This window comes from Mobula hypostoma, chromosome 9, assembly GCF_963921235.1.
Source record: "Mobula hypostoma chromosome 9, sMobHyp1.1, whole genome shotgun sequence".
Lineage (NCBI taxonomy): Eukaryota > Metazoa > Chordata > Chondrichthyes > Myliobatiformes > Myliobatidae > Mobula > Mobula hypostoma.
In genome coordinates, this window is record NC_086105.1 from 63,570,622 (window position 1) to 63,593,809 (window position 23,188).

The window sequence follows — 23,188 nt, forward strand, 5'->3', positions numbered from 1 at the left end:
AACATCAGTGCATCTGATTGTGTTATGTTATCTGTTTGGGCCAATGGACACAGACTCAAAAAGCAGTGATTTTTGATAATTTTATTTTTTTATTTTGACTTTAAAAACACTTAGACCTTTACCAAGTGTCCACAAAAAGATTTGACACTGACCAAAAAAAAAATTACCCTATCGCACTAGATTAAAAGCCATCTGCCTAACATTGAGTGGTGTTACAGTGGAAATGAAGATTTTGAGGATGCAATGGTCGAAATCATTGTATCAAATCACCAAGGCAGGAAATATAAAGATGAGGAAAGTGATGAAGATGACACATCCGAACTTGAACTAGTGACGACACAGGATGCCAGGAAATGTATGGTTGGATTACGACATTACTTCATGCAAGAAGGCAATGAAGGCAGTCTTTATCTACAGTAGGAACCTGCACTGATTTTGTTCATTTACAGTCAATCATGTATGCCAACATCAGTGAACTTGAGACCAGGTGTCCGGAGGCTTTGCTCATTACAGCCAGGGACCTTAACCAGGCCAACCCCAGAAAGGCGCTGCCAAAGTTATACCAACATGTCTCCTGCCCCACTAGAGGCCCGAATATACTTGACCACTGCTACACAGCAGTCAAGGATGCCTACCGTTCTGTCCCACGACCTCACTTCGGAAAATCGGACCATCAGGCTGTACTCCTCCTCCCAGCTTACAAACAGAAACTGAAGCGGGAGGTCACGGTTTCAAAAGTAGTGTCGCGTTGGACGGAGGAAACGGATGAGGTCCTCCGTGACTGCTTTGAATCGGTGACTGGTTAGTATTTAAGGACTCGGCAGCTAACCTCGATGAGTATGCCTCAGCTGTCACGGACTTTATTTGGAAATGCACAGAGGACTGTGTGCCTTGCAAGACGATCCAGTTATTCCCTAACTGGAAACCTTGGATGAATTATGAGGTCAAGTCCCTTTTAAAGGCTAGAGCTGCGGCTTTTAGGTCCAGGGATACCAGTCGCTACACAGAATCCAGGCGTGAACTCCGGAAAGCCATTAAGGGCGCCAAGAGGCAATATCAAGCCAAGTTGGAAGCCCAGGCTAACCAGAGGGATGCCAGTAGACTATGGCAGGGTCTAAATGAGATCACTGGGCGCAAAGAAAAGGCTGGGAATATCAATAACTGTGGCACTTCTCTTCCTGACAAACTTAATGTATTCTACGCAAGATTCGAACAGAAGAGGAGCGTCCTGATCACTCCGGATGAACCGGACATGGTGGCATCGAGACTCGTCGTCACCGAGGAGGACGTTAGAAGGGCCTTCCTGAAGATAAATCCAAGGAAGGCGACGGGCCCAGATGGCATCCCGGGACGGGTTCTCCGGGCCTCTGCAAGCGAGCTAGCTGGAGTGTTTGCTGACATCTTCAACTGCTCCTTGCTTCAGTCTAAGATCCCCTCATGTTTTAAGAAGGCAACGATAATCCCAGTGCCAAACAGCAAGGTGGCATGCCTAAATGACTATCGACCTGTGGCTCTGACATCAATTGCTATGAAGTGCTTCGAGAGATTGGTTATGGCACACATCAACCACAGCCTACTGGTCAACCTCGACGCTTTGCAATTCGCCTACCGGAGCAACAGGTCAACGGCAGATGCCATTTCTCTGGCCCTACATTCCTCCTTAGAACACCTGGAGAATAAAGACGCATAAGTAAGGTTCCTTTCCATTGACTACAGCTCTGCCTTTAATACCATCATTCCAAATAAACTGATTTCTAAGCTCCGGAACCTGGGCGTAAGCACTCACATCTGCAGCTGGATCTTCAACTTCCTCACAGACAGGACCAAGGCTGTAAAAATAGGGGACAAGCTCTCCTCTACAATCACTCTGAGCACCGGTGCCCCACAAGACTGTGTACTCAGCCCCCTGCTGTACTCACTGTACACCCATGATTGTGTAGCCAAGTTTCCATCAAACTCAATATATAAGTTTGCTGATGACACAACAATTGTAGGCAGTATCTCGGGTAATGATGAGTTTGAATACAGAGAAGAAATTAAGAACCTGGTGGCATGGTGTGAAGACAATAACCTATCCCTCAACGTCAGCAAGACGAAGGAATTGGTTGTTGATTTCAGAAGGAGTAGCGGACCGCACAACCCAATTTACATCGGTGGTGCGCAAGTGGAACAGGTCAAAAGCTTTAAGTTCCTCGGGGTCAATATCACAAATGACCTGACTTGGTCCAACCAAGCAGAGTTCACTGCCAAGAAGGCCCAACAGCGCCTTTACTTCCTGAGAAAACTAAAGAAATTTGGCCTGTCCCCTAAAACCCTCACTAATTTTTATAGATGCACCGCAGAAAGCATTCTTCTGGGGTGCATCACAACCTGGTATGGAAGTTGTCCTGTCCAAGACCGAAAGAAGCTGCAGAAGATTGTGAACACAGCGCAGCACATCACACAAACCAATCTTCCGTCCGTGGACTCACTTTACACAGCACGCTGTCAGAGCAGTGCTGCCAGGATAATCAAGGACACCACCCACCCAGCCAACACACTTTTCATCCCTCTTCCCTCCGGGAGAAGGCTCAGGAGCTTGATGACTCGTACGGCCAGATTTGGGAACAGCTTCTTTCCAACTGTGATAAGACTGCTGAACGGATCCTGACCTGGATCTGGGCCGTACCCTCCAAATATCCGGACCTGCCTCTCTGTTTTTTTGCACTAACTTACTTTCCATTTTTCTATTTTCTGTTAATGATTTATAATTTAAATGTTTAATATTTATTAATTTTTAATATTTAATATTTGTAATCCAGGGAGTGGGAAGCACAAAATCAAATATCGCTGTGATGATTGTACATTCTAGTACTAATTGTTTGGCAACAACAAAGCAGAAAGTATAAAGTATCAAAAGAACACAGCAGCATACACTGGATGAATTCCTCCATCAATAACTATTAGGAACTAATGCACAATTTTATAGTACTGTAAAGGTATTGGTAGTGTTCTCATTTGTTCTGCATTTCATTTAAATACATAATTTGTTATTCAGTTAAACAGTACTTGTCTTTTTTTTATACCTTTTTAAATATTTCCATGAAACTTCGGCTAACTAGGGCAGCCGCTTAATTGGGCCAAAATGTACTGGTCCCAACGTGTCCCAATTAACCAGAATCTATTGTGTGTGGAATTTGCTGCTGTGTTGGCATGACGTACAACAAAAAAAATTCAACGATTTTAGAGAATAAAGATTTATATTAAAATTAAAGTTAGAGGTTAAAGTATGGTCATTACTACCAATAGGAGGAGGTATAGGAGCCTGAAGACACACACTCAAAAGCTTTGGAAACAGCTCCTTCTCCGTCTGAATGGTCCATGAATCCATGAACACAACCTCACTATTCTTTTACACTAAGTATTTACTTACTTATTGTAACTTTTAGTTTTTTTAATGTCTTACACTGTACTGCTGCCACAAAACAATAAATTTCACAACATACGTCAGCGATAATGAACCTGATTCTGAATCTTTCAAACCGCTAACACCCTCTACTGAAGAACACTGTAACAGTATCTTCATTACACAGACTGCTTGGTTCAAGACGTTAGCACTGCAATGCCAATTAAATGAAGGCTTTGCCGAAAATCACCACATCCCAATTAAAGAATAGATGGCTTTAAAAATAGCCTAGAGGCTTATACTGAAACAAAATTCTCAACAAATATCTTTGGAAGCCAATGGAACATTTATTTGGATTGTTCTGGCCTTTACTAGTTATAGAGTCACAGAGTACTCCTCCACAGAAACAGACCCTTTGGCCCATCTAGTCCATGCCGAACTGTTATTCTGCCAAGTCCCATCGATCTGCACCTGGACCAGAGTAACTCCATATCCCTCCCATCCATCCTACAAGCAGAATCATGAACGCTGATTACTTACACGGAGAAGCTTGTTGTGAATTTCGGGAATTTCATTCAGTTCTGATGGCAGTATGGTTGTCTGCAGCAAACTGTTGTACCTATCAAATAGAGGCAATGCAATATATTTTTGTCATTATACATCCCAACTATCCCGTTTGGAAAAAAATTAGACAATTCCAATAAAACATATTCTATTGCCTACTTAAGGGGAATTATTAAATGTCTGAATTACAAAGCTTGGAACTCTTATAAAGTTTTCTGTTTGTTCTTGCAATTACAGGATATAATTAATTACACAGTGGCTACTGGACAAAAATCCAGAGATACCAGTCCAAATCTCAACACACAGCTAGAAATTAAATTTTATTAATTAGATCTGAAGGAAATAAAAACATTGGTAAGGTGACCAAGAAGCCAACAGTTTGTGGTTAAAAACCCATCTGGTACACCATCCTTTGCACAAGGAAATGAGTTAGTCAGGTCTACTTGCAAATTCAGACCCTCAGAAATGTGTTCCCCCGAAACAGCCAGAAAAGATGCATGGTTCAGGGACGGACAGCAATCCTGACAACATTCTATGTATACAATAGCAGTTTTTTTTCAATATTTTACAATCTATCTTAAAATAACAGAATCTTGTTTTTCATGAAATTAAATAACTGAAAAATACGGTCCATTTCCCAGGAATGAGACCCTCCTGTATCATGATATCATCTGTAACCTGCATGGATCATACTTGTATGGAAAGCAAGAGGTGGAATCCAATTTATTTTCTGTTTAATCTCAAGAAACAAACGGCAAATAAAACCCACAAATGACTACTTGCACAGTGATGTAGTGGTTAACTTTAAAACTTCACACCACCACCATACGCAATCAGGGTTCAATTCCCACCGCTGTCCGTAAGGAGTCTGTACGTTCTCCCGACGACCACTAGGGTTTCCTCTGGGTGCTCCAGCTTCATCCCACATTCCAAAGACACACAAGTTAGTCAGGGTTAGTAAACTGTGGGCAAGTGAAGTTGGCACAGAAGCATAGTCACACTTGCTGGATGCGCCCAGTTCATCCTCGGACTGTGTTGATTGCTAACGCAAACAACACATTTCACTGTACGTTTCAAAGTACATGTGACAAATAAAATGTGAAAGTGGGGACACCTCCCTCTCCCTTGCCAGGGAGAGAGAGAACTTTTGGTTTGTCGAATTTCGGATGAAATGCGAAGCTTTTGGAGTAACTTTGGTCTGTGTCTTTGCTGTTGCTTAGCACACGCTTGGGCTCGGTGATGGTATGGATGCGCGTTTTCTTTTTGCTGGTGGGGGGGGAATCATTGCTCGCTGCTGCATACGCATGGGAGGGGGGAGCTGGGAGGAGGACTTTGGGGTTCTAACATTTAACTGTCGTTCACTCTTTGGGGCACTTCTCTGTTTTCGTGGATGTTTTGTGAAGAGAAAGCATTTCAGGATGTATATTGTATATCTTTCTCTGACATTAAACTTGACCTTTGAACCTTTGAAACTAACCTTTACTCTTAACAAAATTTAGTTTGTTTGCAAAAGTTGCCTATAGCAGCAGTTGGAGTTTAAAGGAAATAATATAGTAAGTAATTTTAATACTTAGTCAACATTCTAATTTCTCCTGCAACCACAGGTTGTGTGTTTTCAACCCCCACCGTGCCTTCTGCAACTCCTTGATATCCCGTCCATAACTCCTACTCATTTCTGATGAAACATCATGCACTGACATTTTCATTGCTTTTCCTCTGCATACAGTCACTGCATCGTTCAAGTATTTTCTTTTTTGAGATTTCTCTCATCTACTCCATGTTAGACTCATTAAAGACAAATGAATCATTCAACAAAATTTTTAAAAAACATACATACTTCAGCCACTTTATTCAATACCTCTTGTACCTAATATGTTGGTCACTGAGTGTATGTTTGTGGCCCATCCACTTCAAGGTTCAACATGTTGTACATTCAGAGAAGCTCTTCTGTATACCACTGTTGTAACATGTGGTTATTTGAGTTATTGTCGCTTGAACCGTTCCCCTCTGACCTCTTTCATTAACAAAGCATTTTTGCCCACAGAGCAGCCGCTCACTGGATTTTTTTTTGTTTTTGCACCATTCTCGGTAAACTCTAAGACTTACTGTATGTGTGAAAACCACAGGAGATCAGCAGTTTCTAAAATACTCAAACCACCACATCTAGTACCAACAATCATTCCACAATCAAAGTCACAGATCATATTCTTCCCCATTCTGTTGTTTGTTCTGGACAATTTAACCTCTTGACCATGTCTGTAAGCTTTTATACATTGAGTTGCTGCTACATGATTGGCTGATTAGATATTTGCATTATTGAGAAGGTGTACTGGTGTACCTAATAAAGTGGCCACTGAGTATATCTTGTGAAGACAGGAAGCAATGAGGAACACCCATTCTCATCTCCGATGCCTCCCTTTACAAGTCTCTTCTGCTAGCTTAGAGCAAAATCTTTGTCAAATCAATAAACATTTAGCTGTGACAGCAAGACCAACACTTACACATTCCTGGCTCTTTCCACAGTGGTGATGCAGTAATTTAGCTTCAGAATCACTTCAGTCTTCTTGTGTAAAGTCTCACGAAAATTGTCCATGATGATCCGACTAGGAGAGAGAAGGAGAAACTACAAATTACATTTCAAGTCCATTGGGAGAATACTGTACGTTTTGGCATGAAGTGCACAGGTACTTGATATGGGTAGGACAGGAGAGTGGGAGGAAACCGGAGCACCTGGAGAAAACCCACATATTCCATTGGGAGGAATTTCAAACTCCTTACAGAGGATGCCAGGATTGACCTCTGAACTTTGATGCCCCGAGCTGTAATAGCGTCACTCTAACCGCTACACCACTGTTCTTGCAGGCATTCACAGTAGAACAAAGAAATACACTGAGTGGATCTGCAGAGCTGGGTCAAATCTTTAAGTTTCTTGTGTGTTGCTTCAAGTTTGTTTGATACGTTTGCAATTTTCATCAGTACGTTAACATGTCAGGAAATTTGGGAGATAGAACTGAAGCTTTAACGACACCGCGGAGGCACAAGAGACTGTTGGAACCAGGAGAAACAAACACCTACTGGAAGTCGAGCAGAATCTGTGTGAGGAAAGGAATTATCGACACTTTGGGAAGAAACCCTGCACGTTTTCAACCCCAAACATCAAAATTTCTTTTCCTTCCCCACAGATGCTGTCCACCTGCTGAGTTCCCCCAGCAGACTGTCGATCTAATGACAAATTCAGGTTCCTCAACACTAAATGCTAGCCTCACAGGTAAAACAATATTTAGCAGCATTTTCCTTGTCCGTGCGGAATTGATGGCACAGAACATGGAGGTAATTTGACAGACTGAGGTGGTCACCAGACTCAACGTTACTCAGCTTCCAGTCAAGGTGGGGTTGAGCTGCAGTCTCCGTTGAGGTCACGAGTCAGATTTAGTTGTTCTATAGATCCGTGAGGATGATTTTGAGGACACAGAGGGGAATTAGGGGTCAGGTCAGCATTTAGGGACAGGGATGTGGGGAATCTAGGATTCTGCTCTGTGCTTAACGGCCAGCAACAGCATGGGCAAAAGACACCTGTGAATGGATGTCAGGCTGGCAAGCACTGTGGACAAGAGCTGGTGCCCCCACCCCTCAGCAAGCTCCCCCTCCCCCCCATGGGATCGCAGGCCTATGCGATCAGGAAGCCCAACAGCCAATGACCCTCTAGGTAAGTGAATTGACAAGAATGGAGCTCGAGGCCTAGAGTTCGCAGTTGCGTCATCGGCGAGTCCTGGGGTCGATACCAAAAATCAAAGCCCGAAGATTGATCAGAAGTCCGGTGGTTGAGGCCCAATGGCTGAAGCCCTGAGCAGGAGAGTTCATTATGGAAGTCAGAGGACCGACATCTGCAATTCCGCAAGTCCAATGGAGGCTGGAGGCAGCCTGTCCTGGGGTTAGAGGACTGCATGTGTGTGAGTGAGTGGGTGGGTGGGAGGGAGGAAATGGGGGGTGTTTTGTTGCTGTTCTGACAAACATTGTGGGCAAGTTAAATAGGCGCAGGAACAAGCGGCAACACTTGCAGGCTACACCTAACACATCCTTAGGTGTGTTGGTAGTTTTTGCAAACTCTACCTTTCTCTGTGTTTCAATGTACTTATGATGAATAGATTAATCTAAATCTGAAATGTCTTTACCCTCCTGTGCAGGTATTTTCCATTCAATCTTAACAACCAGGACTGAATATATTAACTGCAAATTGATAGGTAAATTCACTACCGTCAATTGCCCCTAGGGTGTAAGTGAAGGGCAGATCTAGGGGGTAGTTAATATAGGTCAGGAGAGTGTTTGTAAAAAAACAGGGTGGAGGATGGTCATCTGCACCATTTTCCCTTATCCCTGACTCTGCTACCCTCTCTTTTCTGTCCTTCTGCCCATCACCTTCACCTGCCTCCTCTGGTTCCCCAACTCGTTCACTTCATTCCATGGTCTACTGTCTTCTCCCATCTGATTCGTTTTCCTTCCCCACCTATCATCTCCCAGCTTACATTATTCCCCATTGTTCACCCTATCCCCCAGCGTCCTGCCTCTCCACCCTCACCCATCACCTGCCAGCTGGTACTCCTCCACCTGCTGTTTTATTCTGACTTCTGCCGCCTTCCTTTCCAGTGCTGATGAATGTTCGTTGCCTAACCCTTCTACTGTTCCATTGATGCTGCCTGACCTTTATTGAGGGGTCAGTAGTGGAAACGTTGAGCAGCTTCAAGTTCCGGGGTGCCAACATCTCATAGGATCCATCCTGGGACCAAAACTCTGATGGAATCATGAAGAAGGTACACCAGTGACTATACTTCATCAGGAGTTTGAGGAGATCTGGTATGTCGGCAAAGAGTCTAGCAAACTTCTACAGATGGTGGAGAATATTCAAACTGCCTGGTGTGGATGCTCCCATGCACAGGCTCGACAGAGGCTGTACAGGGCTGCAGACCCAGCCAGTTCCATCTCCAGCACTAGCCTCCCTACTATCCAGGACATCTACAAAAGGCGGTTCCTCAAGAACCTGGCATCCACCTTGAAGGACTCACCATCTAAGACCTGCCTTCTCTATTACCATCACAGAGGTGGTACAGAAGTCTGAAGATGCACACTCAATGTTTTAGGAACAGCTTTTTCCCCTCCGCCAACAGATTTCTTAATGGTGATAAATATTACTTCATTATTCCTCTTTTGCACTATTTATTGTTTCTTATTGTAACTTAGTGATTTTTTTGTCTCGCATTGTACTGCTACCACAAAACAACAAATTACATGACATGTCAGTGATTATAAACCTAATTCTGATCTACAAAAAAACTCCATCACTGCATTCCAGCAGCTCTCAAGCAGTTGATGGATATTACACTAGAACACTAAGGGAATGTCTGCTCCAAAACCCATCGTTACCCCCTCACTCTCTCAGGTGGATGGGACAGACACAACCACATTACTTTGAAGATAAGCAGGGCAATTACCTAAATGTCCTGGTTATTAACAATCCCTCAACAGATATCAGTAACCCAGATTGTTTGGTTATTGACATATTGTTATTTTTAGCAACTTGTTCTGTGCAAATTAAGAGTGACATTTCCCAATTACAATCATGGTTACACCTCAATAATATTTCATCAGCTGCAAAGTGCCTCGGGACACTCCAAAAGGAACATCTAAAGAGCTATTCAATTGTAGCCCTTTTTGATGTATCATGATATCAAATACCTTCAGAGTTTATTGTGTCCAAGCAACCTCTAGCCTTGAAAGGCAAAAATAAACAGTCAGAATTAAATTAGAAAGCTAATGCTCAAAAAATAAATCTTATCCCAGGGAATGCTCTCTTCTCACTGCTGCCACCAGGAAGGTACAGGGACCTCAGGACTTGCACAACCAGGTTCAGGAACAGTTATTACCCTTCAGCTATCAGGCTCTTGAACCAGGGGGGATAACTTCACTTGCCCTTTTATTGAAATGTCCTCAAGACCAATGGACTCACTTTCAAGAACTCTTCATCTCATGTTCTCGATATTTATTGCTTATTTATTTATTATTATTCCTTTCTTTTTATATGTGCAGAGTTTGTTGTCTTTTGCATACTGGTTGAATGCCTAAGTTGGTGTCATCGTTCACTAATTCTGTTACAGTTATTATTCTATTCTGGATTTATGTCCATAAGGAAATTAATCTCAGGGTTGTACATGGTGACATTTATGTACTTTGATAGTACATTTACTTTGAACTTCATGCTCCTCACTTAAACTTAATTATATTTTAGCAATTTTACATTTGGGTGTGGAATTTTATGCTTTTTTGCTGGTGGGGGGGGTGTCGTTGCTTTGCTGCTGCTTATGCATGGCAGGGGGAGCTTTGGGGTTCTAACATTTAACTGTCATTCATTCTTTGGGGCACGCCTCTATTTTCGTGGATGTCTGTGAAGAAAAAGAATTTCAGGATGTATGAGGGGTGATTGATAAGTTCGTGGCCTAAGGTAGAAGGCGTCAATTTTAGAAAACCTAGCACATTTATTTTTCAACATAGTCCCCTCCTACATGAACACACTTAGTCCAGCGGTCATGGAGCATACAGATCCCTTCTTTGTAGAAATGGTCCACAGCATGGGTGAGTGATAAGTTCGTGGCTTAAGGTAGAAGGAAATGAGTTATTAACTTCAAACTTTCTGCATTATCACTCAAAGAGTTGAACTGCACGTGCATGTAACGAGAGCATCTTAGACCCCCAAGTGGTCCACAGCAGGGGTGATTGATAAGTTTGTGGCCTAAGGTAGAAGGAGATGAGTTATACAGCTCTAGTTACATGCACGTGCAGTTCAACTCTTTGAGTGAAAACACAGAAAGTTTGAAGTTAGTAACTCATCTCCTTCTCCCCTAGGCCACGAACCTATCAATCACCCCTGCTGTAGACCACTTCTGGAGGTCCAAGACGCCGACCTCTACAAAGAAGAGGTCCACAACCGCTGTTAACTGTGTAAATGTAGGAAAAATAAATGTGCTAGGTTTTCTAAAATTGACTCCTTCTACCTTAGGCCACAAACTTATCAATCACCCTTCGCATATTGTATACATTTCTCTGACATTAAATGTATCTAATAAAACCTATTGAATGTGGGGTGGCAACTTGGATTAATACAGCACAATTTACACAGTTTAGAAATCATACGGGGCTTCACAGAAACATCCCTTGACAAAATCTAACCCCAATTAAAAGGTCAGTTTACTGCTTCCTTGGTCAAAGGCAGCTGCTTTACATAGCATAAGGAAACCAAAAAGCAGGAGACAGCAAAGCATAAATACAAGATATTCTGCAGATGTGGAAATCCAGAGTAACGCATTTAAAATGCTGGAAGAACACAATCAGTCAGACAGCATCTATAGAGAGTAATAAGGAGTCGGTGTTTCAGGCTGAGACCAATCATACAGCCTGGTCCTAAAATGCTGGAGGTTGGCTATTAATATAAATATTGGAGTTGTCTATGTGAGGCAATATACAATGCACTGTTAAAAATAACTTTTCAGAGTGTCAACATGTATTTAAGATAATAGTGCTTCCGAGAGTGTCACATGTTTATTATCTTGCCTGCAGAAGAAAACCGACAAAAGCAAATTTTCGGCATATTTTTGTAACCGAGAATCAGAGTAGCCACGAGAACCACGGTTATTGTGACGCCATTACAGCTCGAGACATCAGAGTTTGAAGTTCAATTCTAACGTGGTCTTGTACAGAGTTTGCACATCCCTCTCCAAGAACACATGGGTTTCCTCCGGGTGCTCCGATTTCCCTTCACGGTCCAAAGAAGGACCAGTTAGTAGGTTAGTTGGCCATTGTGATTAGGCTCGGGTTGCTGGGTGGTGCAGCTCGTTGGACTGGAAGGGCCAGTTCCACACTGTATCTTGAAGTGAATAAAACTGAATTATTTACTCACATTAACCATCGGACACCCTTCCGCACCAGTTCCTGATAGTGCAGCAGCGAGGCGGCTAGCTTTCGTATTTGGCATACAACACCTTTAACGTTCTAGGACAGAAGATCCAATATCCAGTTTGACATTTTCTCAAGGATTCTGTGCTAGTGTTGACACTTGCAGGAAATCAGTACTAGAGTAAAATGAAGACAAAGCTAACCTTTGTACAGGAGGCATCGAGGTCCAAATCATAACGAGGATGCAAGCTTGGAAGGCAGGCTGCAATAGAAAAGATGACTTCATATTGATGCAATCATGAATACCAATGCAGATCTGACCTTGCTTTGGATAAAAGTAGGTTTTCTGTAACATTCATCCATAATGTAAATGCATAATGTATACTGCAAAGACAAACATGGTCTTTTCACATTACGACCAACAGGGGGGAAATACAGAGCCTAAAGATGCACACTCAACATTTTAAGAACAGCTTCTTCCACTCCGGCATATAATTTCTGAATGATCCATAAACACGTGAACACTACCTTGTAATTCCTCTTTTACGCTATTTATTTTATTTCTTATTGTAATTTATAATAATTATTTTTGTGTCTTGCTCTGTACTGCTGCCACAAAACATTTCACAACATCTGACTGATAATAAACCCGATTCTGAATCAATTATAATGTGATTGGTACATTGGCGAACGCTATTTCCATAATATGGGCTGCTGAATGGCAATAGAAAAAACCTGTTCAAATTTGTTTTAAATGTAATTTCAGCCTGACTTTCTGTGATAAGAGGTTTCTTAGAAATGTAATTATCGTGCTATAGCAAAACTACCTGTGCCAGAAATAAATGTGCACCTAGCAGAAGTGAACAAAAGGGTCAGAGGCCCGATGTCTGCAAGTCCAGGCAAGGGAATGGTGGTTGGAGGCCAAGAGGCAGCCTGTGCTGGGGTTGGAGGGTTTTCTGTGTGAGTGGGTGGGCAGGAGGATTGGAGGAAAGCAGCTTGTTTTACTGTCACAAACACAAGAAAATCTGCAGACACTGGAAATCCAAGCAACACACACAAAATGCTGGAGGAACTCAGCAGGCCAGGTAGCATCTATGGAAAAGAGTAAACTGTTGACGTTTCAGGCTGAGATCCTTCATCAGGACTGGAAAGAGAGAGAAGTCAGAGTAGGAAGGTGGAGGGAGGGGAGGAATGAGTTTCACTGTTATTGTTAATGTTTTGTTGCTGTTGTTCTGTTGTTGTTGCTGATTGTCTTATTCTGCTGAACACCATGGGTATACCATGTTGGCACTGGCACACGTGGCAAACTTGTGAGCCTCACCCAGGATGTCCTGATATTGTGTTAGCTGCTAACGCACACAACATATTTCACTGTTTTGATGTACCTGTGAGTCTGGAAAAGTCCCACAGCTGTGCACAGAGGGACGAAAGAACAAGAACGGGTGTGATCTGGTGTGCTGAAGACGGATTTCCCCTACATTCCCCTGAAGATCATAAATGGAGACAGGATTTGGATTCAGCTTTCCCTGCTATGCTGACAGGCAGAATGGTTGGCAGCCTGGTGTTTGCGAGTCTGAGAGTCCCGGGCCAAGGACTGGAGGTTAGAGGCCCAGAGGTGGTCTGTCCTGGATTGGAGACCCGTGAGGGGCTTATTTTGTCGTTGTCTTTATGGGCATGCTTTGCTGGTACCAGAACGAGTGGCTGCACAGGTAGGCCGCCCCCAGCACAGGCTTAGGTTTATTTTTTATTGATTTAATTTGTTTTTATTTAGAGGTACAGCATTTGGGATGTGGAAGGAAACCGGAGCACCCAGAGGAGACCACGTGGTCGTGGGGAGAATGTACAAACTTGGTACAGAAAGTGGCGGGAACTGAACCCAGGTTGGTGATGCAGTAATAGTGCTATTCTAACTGCCACGCTACCGTGCTACCTGTAAATTGTGTCGGTTGTTATCAGAAACAACACGCTCGCTTCGATGTACATGTGGTAAGTAAATGAATCTGAAACCATCCATTTCAGTGGTCAATCCAGGCTTTGAAACCTCCCTGAGCAACAATTTAGTTCAAGGCTCTTTCCAAATTACAGGCTTATATTAAAATTAAACGCGTGGCTTGTGTGCCCAGGTTTCTCTGACAGCCATTGCCATTGAGATGGACAAGAGCAGGAAGTACGTGAGGACACCCTGTTCTGTCTGGAAATCTCATCACTCATTACTGGGTCCACACTCTGCAACTCCCTGTTCAACTGCGCTATGAGATTACCTGAATCCAAAAGATTGCAATGGAAGTTCACTGCCACCCGCTCAAGGGAAATAAGGGCCAGATAAGAAATGCTGGTTTCGTAGGCAATGCACAGATCCTGAAGAAGACACAAGAGACTGCCGATGACAGAATCTAGAGCAACAAACAATCTGCTGGAGGAACCTAGTGAAGTATAGGGGATTTTGACCAGAAATGTCAACAATTATGAGGGGTATTGATAGGGTAAATGCAAGCAGGCTTTCATCCCCGCCCCCCCCCCCACCCCCCTACTGAGGTTGGGTGAGCCTAGAACTTAAGGTCATGGATTAAGGGTGAAAGGTGAAATATTTAAGAGAACCCTGAGGGAGAACTCCTTCACTCAGAGGGTGATGAGAGTGTGGAATGAGCGGCTAGTGGAAGTGGTGGATGCGGGATCGAATTCAACATGTAAGAGGAATTGGATAGGTACATGGATGGGAAGGCTATGGTCCAGGTGCAGGCCGATGGGACTAGGCAGAAAAATGGTTCAGCACATGGAAGATGGGGCAAATAGCCTGGTTTGGTGCATTAGTTTTCTGAGACTCTAATTCTTTTCCTCACAGAATCTGCAGAATGCCTCCAGTGAATCACTTTTTGTACAAATCCTGAATAAAGATCCTCTTGACAGAGTTATTGATCTGAAAAGTTAATCATATCCTTTATAGCTGCAGCCTGATTTACTGAATGTCTTGCATTTTCTACATCCAGAATCTTGTTATTTTATGTATAAAATCACTAATTGTTTTCCAATCCCATTATTAAAAAGACAAGCTACTCGAAATGTACTTCTGATCACAGTACTTTACAACATTCCACATACGTTCCTCGAAGATCAGCCCAATTACATTCACAGTTTCTCTGCTGGTAAGAAACAGAGGATTATCCTCAGACGTTCTGGGGAAATGTTGGGCTTGTACATTAGGATCAAGCTCGAGAGATCGGCCCTCAAACATCAGCTCCTGAAGATCGGGTGCGACGTCCGTCTGCTTATAGACCAAGTCAGAAAACACATGGGCCCTGTAAAGGAAGAGAGAACATTATTTAACTGCATGGTGGAAGTCAGAAATTTATATGCAGCAGTTGTATTGTAAAATTGTAGCAATAAGCAGCATAAAATCTACTTTATAAAATCACTAAGGATTTTACAACTCACATCCTCAGTATTACTCATTGACACAATTTGCCTTCTTTGCTTGTCAGTTTTTGTTCATAGTTTTTATAGATTCTGTTGTACTTCTTTATTTTCCTGTAAATATTTGCAAGAAAATGAATCTCTTGGTAGTATAAAGTAACATATACGTACTTTGCTAATAAATTTACTTGGGACTTTGATTCACTAAGCTGTTTGAATGAAGAACATGCGATATCAGACTAAGGTAAACTGTTCGTCAGGCCTACACCACCATTCAATACAATCATGACTGACCCTGTTTCCGACTTCATCTCCATTTACCTGACCAATAACTGTCAAGTTTAATTCCCCATCAGTCCAATCTCGAGTCACTACATATATTAAAAAAATAAACCCATTAAGCCATCTCTGGATACATTTAATAACTCAGCATCCACAGCTCTTTTGGGTAGAGAACAGCAAAGGAATAAAACCCTCATTGGTCTTTAGAAAAGTCTATATCTACACACACGTACACCCCTAGAAGATAAATCCAAATACATTCCCAGCTTCTCTGCTCCCAAGTATCTTCTGACTCATCTCAGATAAATCTTCACCTGGCAGACCATTCATTTTGAGATGATGGCCCTTTCCATTGGTGGAAACACTCTCACAACATGAAACTCACAGAGCGCCCTTAGAATCTTGCACACTTCAATGAAATGCCATCTTCTAAATGCCAGAAAGTTTAGCCCACCCTGCTCATAATTCACAGAATAGCTAGTGAATACTTTCCTCATTCAGTACGACATGATGTGTATGCATACGCACAATATAGCCCATGTATTAGACATACTTGCCACATGCCCACAGGATCTCACAATTTTTCATTACAATTACCACATACCCAGCCATGGCCTCCTCTACTGCCATGATGAGGTCACGCTCAGGTTGCAAGAGAAACAACTCATTCTTTTCTATATGAAATCTCCCTTAGCTGACAAATTGCCCCTGCACCTAGCGTCACTTTATGTACACACTATCAGTCTATGTAGATAAGCTAATCTTATGTACAGTGGCATGCAAAAGTTTGGGCACCCTGGTCAAAATTTCTGTTACTGTGAATAGCTCAGCGAGTAAAGGATGAACTGACACATTTCTTTCATACTTTAAGCAAGAAAACTTTTTATTTCCATCTTTTACAGTTTCAAAATAACAAAAAAGGAAAAGGGCCCGAAGCAAAAGTTTGGGCACCCTGCATGGTCAGTACTTAGTAACACCCCCTTTGGCAAGTATCATAGCTTGTAAACGCTTTTTGCAGCCAGCTAAGAGTCTTTCAATTCTTGTTTGGGGGATTTTCGCCCATTCTTCCTTGCAAAAGGCTTCTAGTTCTGTGAGATTCTTGGGCTGTCTTGCATGCACTGCTCTTTTGAGGTCTTTGTGGCCAAAAAGTTCTATTCAAAAGGTTCAAAGGAACATCTAAGCCTGATGCATTTTGGAAACAAGTCCTGTGGACTGATGAAGTTAAAATAGAACATTTTGGCCGCAATGAGCAAAGGTATGTTTGGAGAAAAAAGGGTGCAGAATTTCATGAAATGAACCCCTCTCCAACTGTTAAGCACGGGAGTGGATCGATCATGCTTTGGGCTTGAGTTGCAGCCAGTGGCACAGGGAACATTTACTGGTAGAGGAAAGAATGAATTCAATTAAATACCTGCAAATTCTGGAAGCAAACATCACACTGTCTGTAAAAAAGCCGAAGATGAAAAGAGGATGGCTTCTACAACAGGATAATGAACCTAAACACACCTCAAAATCCACTACCTCAAGAGGTGCAAGCTGAAGGTTTTGCCATGGCCCTCACAGTCCCCTGATCTAAACATCATCGAAAATCTGTGGATAGACCTCAAAAGAGCAGTGCATGCAAGACGGCCCAAGAATCTCGCAGAACTAGAAGTTTTTGCAAGGAAGAATAGGCGAAAATCCCCCAAACAAGAATTGAAAGACTCTCAGCTGGCTACAAAAAGTGTTTACAAGCTGTGATACTTGCCAAAGGGGGTGTTACTAAGTACTGACCATGCAGGGTGCCCAAACTTTTGCTTCAGGCCCTTTTCCTTTTTTGTTATTTTGAAACTGTAAAAGATGGAAATAAAAAAGTTTTCTTGCTTAAAATATTTAAGAAATGTGTCATCTTTAACTTTATGCCTTTTGGAAATCAGTTCATCTTTTACTCACTTAGCTATTCACAGTAACAGAAATTTTGACCAGGGGTGCCCAAACTTTTGCATGCCACTGGCCTCTTCCAATTACTTGTACATTGTGTTTGATAGGATTGCTTTTATAATTACATTTATTGAGCTTTTTTGTTTTTTATTGTGTGTGTTTTTTTAAATGCCGTATCAGATCCAGAGTAACAATCATTTTGTTCTTCTTTACACTGGCATACTGAAGACTGACAATAAGCAACCTTGAAACTTGATCTTGCTGTTGAAATTGCAATTCTTCCCCCTAATGGTCGTGACATGGCTTTGCATTTCTTTTAAGTTTTATATCCACTCAGACTGTGATGTGGGGAAACTTCACAAATCATCGGTGAACACTCAGCAAGTATTGCCAATAAACTACAGTATAGTATCAATAATTTTGTCTAAATCATTAATATGGGGATGGAATCAAAAGTAATATCCTGCCCAATCATTCTCCTGCTCACTGTCTCCAGTCAAGATTCAAAATTGGGGCTTATTGTCATTCTTTAATATACACATGTAAAGGAGAATGAAATAATTGTTACTCTGGATCTAATGCAGCACAAAAAAAAAACACAATAAACATAAAGAACACAATAAAAAACAAAATCAATACAAATACATAAGATTAGCTTACATACATAGAATGATTGCATGTACGTAAGTGACATTAGGTACAGGAGAATACAGTAACTGACGGGAAATGATAAAGTGTGGACAAGTGTGAGGCTGTGGTGGACAAAACACTTGATTTTAACAAACTAGCACGTTAGCTCTCTCACACACAAACATATTACAATGATGAGAACTTAACTATCATTTAAGATATGTAATTAAAATGAAGACAGAATCATATATAATATCCTGCCCAATCTTTCCCTTGTTCACTGTCTCCACTTGAACATAATACTTGATTTTTTAACTAACAGCGAATAAACTAACACATTAAGGTCTTTCACTCACACACACGCAAACACAAACATGCGACAACAAAGATTAGAGTTTAACAAGGAAGTTAGTACTTCTCTCAAAATTAAATCAAACCATAAGGGGGCTCAGCAGTACCTATGGAGGCCGTGTAATCAGTAGCATTTCATATTGTGAACCTTATTAAAGTGGTAAGAGTCACATCCTAAACATCAACACAAGAGATTCTGCAAATGACAGCCATCTTGACACATATACACACACACACGTAGACAAAAACAAAGCTGGAGGAACTCAGCAGATCAGACAGCATCCCTGGAGGGGAATTAACAGTCAATGTTTCTGGCCAAGACCCTTCATCAGAGCTAGACAGGAATGGGGCAGAAGTCAAAATAAGATGGAAGGAGTACAACATAGCAGATGATGGGTGAAACCAGGTGGGTAGGTGGGGGACGGGAGCTGAAGTAAGGAGCTGGGAGGTGATAGGTGGAAGAGGTAAAGGGCCGACGATCTAATATGAAAGGACAGCGGGTCATGGAAGAAAGTGAAGAAGGAAGTGTAGATGAAGAGAAGACAAGGGGTAACTAGAATGAGGAAAATAAAGAGAAAAGGAAGGAGGCAGAGAGTTTACCAAAAGTTTGAGAAATTAATGCTCATGCTATCAGGTTGGAGGCTACCCAGACGGAATATGAGATGTTGCTCCTCCAACTTGAGTGTGGCCTCATCGTGGCAGTAGAGGAGGCCATGGACTGACTTGTCAGAATGGGAAAGGGAAGTCGAATTAAAATGGCAGGTCACCGGGAGATACTGCCATATGTAGCTAACAGAACAAGGTGCTCAACAATGCAGCCCCCATCCATTGATTTAGAAGGACAATTTAGAAAGATAACTTCATTAATGGGAACATAAATAAGTAACTGGTTATTAACTGGAATACAACAGAAGGAAAAGTTGCCTGTTCTGATATCAACATCTATTAACTAATCAGACAATTAGTCACTGACTAATTTACTGACAAACAAGAAGAGGCAAAAATATTTTTGTTTCCAGACAAATGCACAAAGAGTTGTGAACAGAATTCTCACGTGAAAGCTTGCAGACCTGAGATAATTGTGAGGTTTCTCATTTCAAAGTACGTACGTGTTGTAGCCTTGGATGTAAATCTTGTGCAACGTGACTTGCTGCAGAGAGAAGACGTGGATCACGATTCGGTGCAGAACGTCATTGGTTTCCGCGAAGAACTGATCAAATCCCCAGCACTTCTCCTGGTCAGCCTCGAGGATATTCGCCAGGATTGGCGTCAGCAAAGACTGCAGGCCTCTGGCAGAGAAAGAGCAGCAACATTATCCAAATTGAACATAGAACAGTATAGCACAATACAGGCCCTTCAGCCCACAATGTTGTGCTCACCTTTGAACCTACTTTATGGGCATGCGGGCATTCTTTCAGCACCAACATAGCATACCCTCACCTTACTAACCCTAATTTGTACGTCCTTGGAATGTGGGAGGAAACCGGAACACTCAGTCACTGAGAGAAAATACAAACTCCTTACCGACAGCGGTGGGAATTGAACCCTAATTGTGATCGCTGGCACTGTAAAAGCATTAGGCTAGCCACCATACCAAATCAGCGTCAAGAGCAGACTTACCTAGAAAGGTTGCAAGATACTGGTAATTCGCGGTGCCAAGTTATTGGTCCGTTCTCTGATTTCTGAACTCCAGATACCGTTCCAGAGGGTTTCTCGGTAATTATTCTGTACCTAAAATTGAACAGTACAATTACTTCCTCAGATAGGAGAATATGTCACAAAGTCAGGTGCCGTTAACTGTGCAGTGGCCAAGAGCCAAAGGATTTACACCATGCCTTTAACACAGGGAAGATCAAGTGGAGATGGAGCTGGGAGCAGGAATGAGAAGAATTAGAGGAACAGACAAGGTGTGATAAAAAGGCAACATCCAAAGACTATCTTTCAAAGTATGTTTATTATCAAAATATGTATATGTCACCATATACTACCTTGAGGTTCATTTTCTTGCAGGCATTCACAGATTAAAACAGTGTTACAATAGAATTAATGAAAAACTATACACAAAGACTGACAACAACCAATGTGCAAAAGAGGACAAACTGCAAATAATTACATAATACTGAGAACATGAGTTGTTGAGTCGTTGAAAGTGAGCCCATCAGTTCAGAGTTGAGGTGAGGTGAGTGAAAGCTGCAGTACGGCAAGGGTTAAGGTAATGTCCAGGCAAGTGTAGTTTACAGGGTTAAGGTAATGTCCAGGCAAGTGTAGTTTACAGGGTTAAGGTAATGTCCAGGCAAGTGTAGTTTACAGGGTTAAGGTAATGTCCAGGCAAGTGTAGTTTACAGGGTTAAGGTAATGTCCAGGAAAGTGTAGTTTACAAATAGTGTGCAGTCAGCCCAGGCAAGTGAGGACTTTGAAAAGCATATGAAGAGGCCTTTTGCACAGCAGGAAGCCCGAAACAACTGGCATACCAAGACAAGATAAGGATACATACAAAGGATTCCAAGGAGACACCATTACCAATTCTGAAGTATTATTGTCATTTAACATGTAGATTTGATTGGCTATTAATACCTATACTACCGTTGTGTGACTGGTGACTGACCATGCAAATAAGGAAGTTGAACATATACAAGATTACCAATTGAACAATATCTGGATCCAACTAGGCAATTCTGTATAAAAATCGCATTTCTTTGTTCAAACTTCACAATAGTTTGGTGAAGGAGCCGGAATGTTCTTCTGTGCAGAAGTAAATAAGGTGTGATTGAGTGTGAGTTTTCAGAGTCCATTTAATCGGTGACGACATAGCAACAGAATGGCATGTTGTGGAACAGAGAAAATAATGATTTGCCAGTGGAATTGAGATTGGAAGTAATTTCAGGGACATGGAAAGAGGAAGTAGGAGCTACTGAAGAACTTTTACACAAGGGAGGGGAGGGGTACTTAAACTCAAAGAAACGGAGAACCAAATGGATATCAGAAGCACTTGGCCTACACAGCCATCTGCAGCAAAGAATTCCACAGTCTGTCTGTCTAAAGAAATTCCTCCTCATCTCTGTTCTAAAGGGATGTCCCTCTATTCTCAGACTGTGCCTTCTGGTCCTGGACTCTTGCACTACAGGAAACATCCTCTCTACGTTCTCTCTATCTAGGCCTTTCAATATTCGATAGGTTTGAATGAGATCCTCCCTCGTTCTTCTAAACTCCACTGAGTACAAACCCAAAGCCACCAAGCACTCCTCATATGTTAACCTTTTCATTCCTGGAATAATTCTCTGAAGTTCCTTTCGATCCTCTCCAATGCCAGCATGTCTCTTCTGATACAAGGACCCCAAAACTGCTCATAATACTTTAAGTGTGATTTGACCAAAGCTTTAGCATTACATCCTTGGGGAGGAAGGGAAGAGAGGATGGAGTAAAAGGATGGGATGTCCAAGGCAGAGACATAATCAGGAATTAAAGCAGTTTGGAATAAGGATATGAGCAACACAATTGGGGAGATGTTGCAGTATCCAGCACAGCAAGCAGCAAAGGGAACATCAGATGAATCGAGTCTGCACACAAGTAGAGGTGGAACTAAGCAGCCTCGGCAATTGAATTGTAACATCAAGCCTCACTGCAAATTGTTTGGTTCCAGTGAACAGCCCAAGGGTGGGGTTGCAAAGCAATTTATTTTTCCTCAGATAATCAGAGTAACTTTGATGTTCATTGATGACTCAAACATTCTTTGTACCCAAAATTACTCAAAGCAAAATTGGTCACATGGCTCCACACACAACGAAGAGATATTCATGTCTAATGTTCAATAAATCTCTCTTTCTCTAAGTTTAGAAATATACTGAAATTTTTTAAATGTTAACTGCTGAAAAGAAACAACCTCAGATTACTGACTTCCACATTATTTTACCTTTGTACTCATTTCCAGTGTTACTACTTTAACGACCGCCAACTGTGATAATGATCAAGATGATCTCGACAGACAGGCACTTCATCAGCTTTCTCAAAGTGACTTCATATCAGAGGCAAAACTGATCCAGATTAGAATTTCTTATAGATTCTGACCCAAATCTCTTCTGAAAGCCTCGTTTGTACTAGTCTGCAGCACCACCCACTCAGTGCGTAACTCAGCTCCTCCGCACGTAACCGTGATGAGAGAAAGAGAATGCTCTGGATCTTGCGATAAACACTGATCGTTTGGCTCAATATCAATCTGTGCCACCTTTGGCAAAGCTCAGAGGGACAGTGGAACTTACATCACTTCCTTATTCCTGCGGGGTCCTTCAAACGGTCTGAAAGGGAGGCTGCCAGTGGCTGCATGGTAAAACGTGACTCCAATGCTCCACAGGTCCACTGTTGCTCCATACGTCTTCTGATGAGGCTTTCTCAGTACAGCTCGCTCATACATATCTGGGTGCTAATCAGATTTTATTGATCTGGTCAGATGTGTGGTGAACATAGAATTGTACAGCACAAACCCCTGCAGTACAAGCAGTCGCAGCAGCCCAGCTAGTCCCATATCCCTCTTAGCCTCACTTTTCCATGTACCTATCCAAGCACTTTCTGTAACGATACCGTTGTGCCTGCCTCTGCAGCTTTCTCAGGCAGCTTCTTCCACGTACTCACCACTCTCTGCATAAAAGGTTGTCCCTCAAGTCCCTTTTAAATCTTTCCCTCCTCACCTTAAACCTGTGCCCTCTTAGC

General features: G+C 42.2%; 1 protein-coding gene across 1 annotated transcript in view; it reads right to left on the reverse strand.

The window, feature by feature from the left end:
* Positions 1 to 23,188, reverse strand: part of tbk1 (TANK-binding kinase 1) — an 81,227-nt gene that overhangs the window by 21,027 nt on the left and 37,012 nt on the right. Inside the window, exons 6-13 of the mRNA XM_063058412.1 lie at positions 22,741 to 22,901; positions 20,105 to 20,215; positions 19,594 to 19,773; positions 14,990 to 15,186; positions 12,094 to 12,152; positions 11,895 to 11,986; positions 6,451 to 6,552; positions 3,926 to 4,004 (exon numbers count right to left, since the gene is read on the reverse strand). Coding sequence (XP_062914482.1) covers positions 3,926 to 4,004; positions 6,451 to 6,552; positions 11,895 to 11,986; positions 12,094 to 12,152; positions 14,990 to 15,186; positions 19,594 to 19,773; positions 20,105 to 20,215; positions 22,741 to 22,901 — 981 coding nt within the window. The remainder of the gene's footprint in view (positions 1 to 3,925; positions 4,005 to 6,450; positions 6,553 to 11,894; positions 11,987 to 12,093; positions 12,153 to 14,989; positions 15,187 to 19,593; positions 19,774 to 20,104; positions 20,216 to 22,740; positions 22,902 to 23,188) is intronic.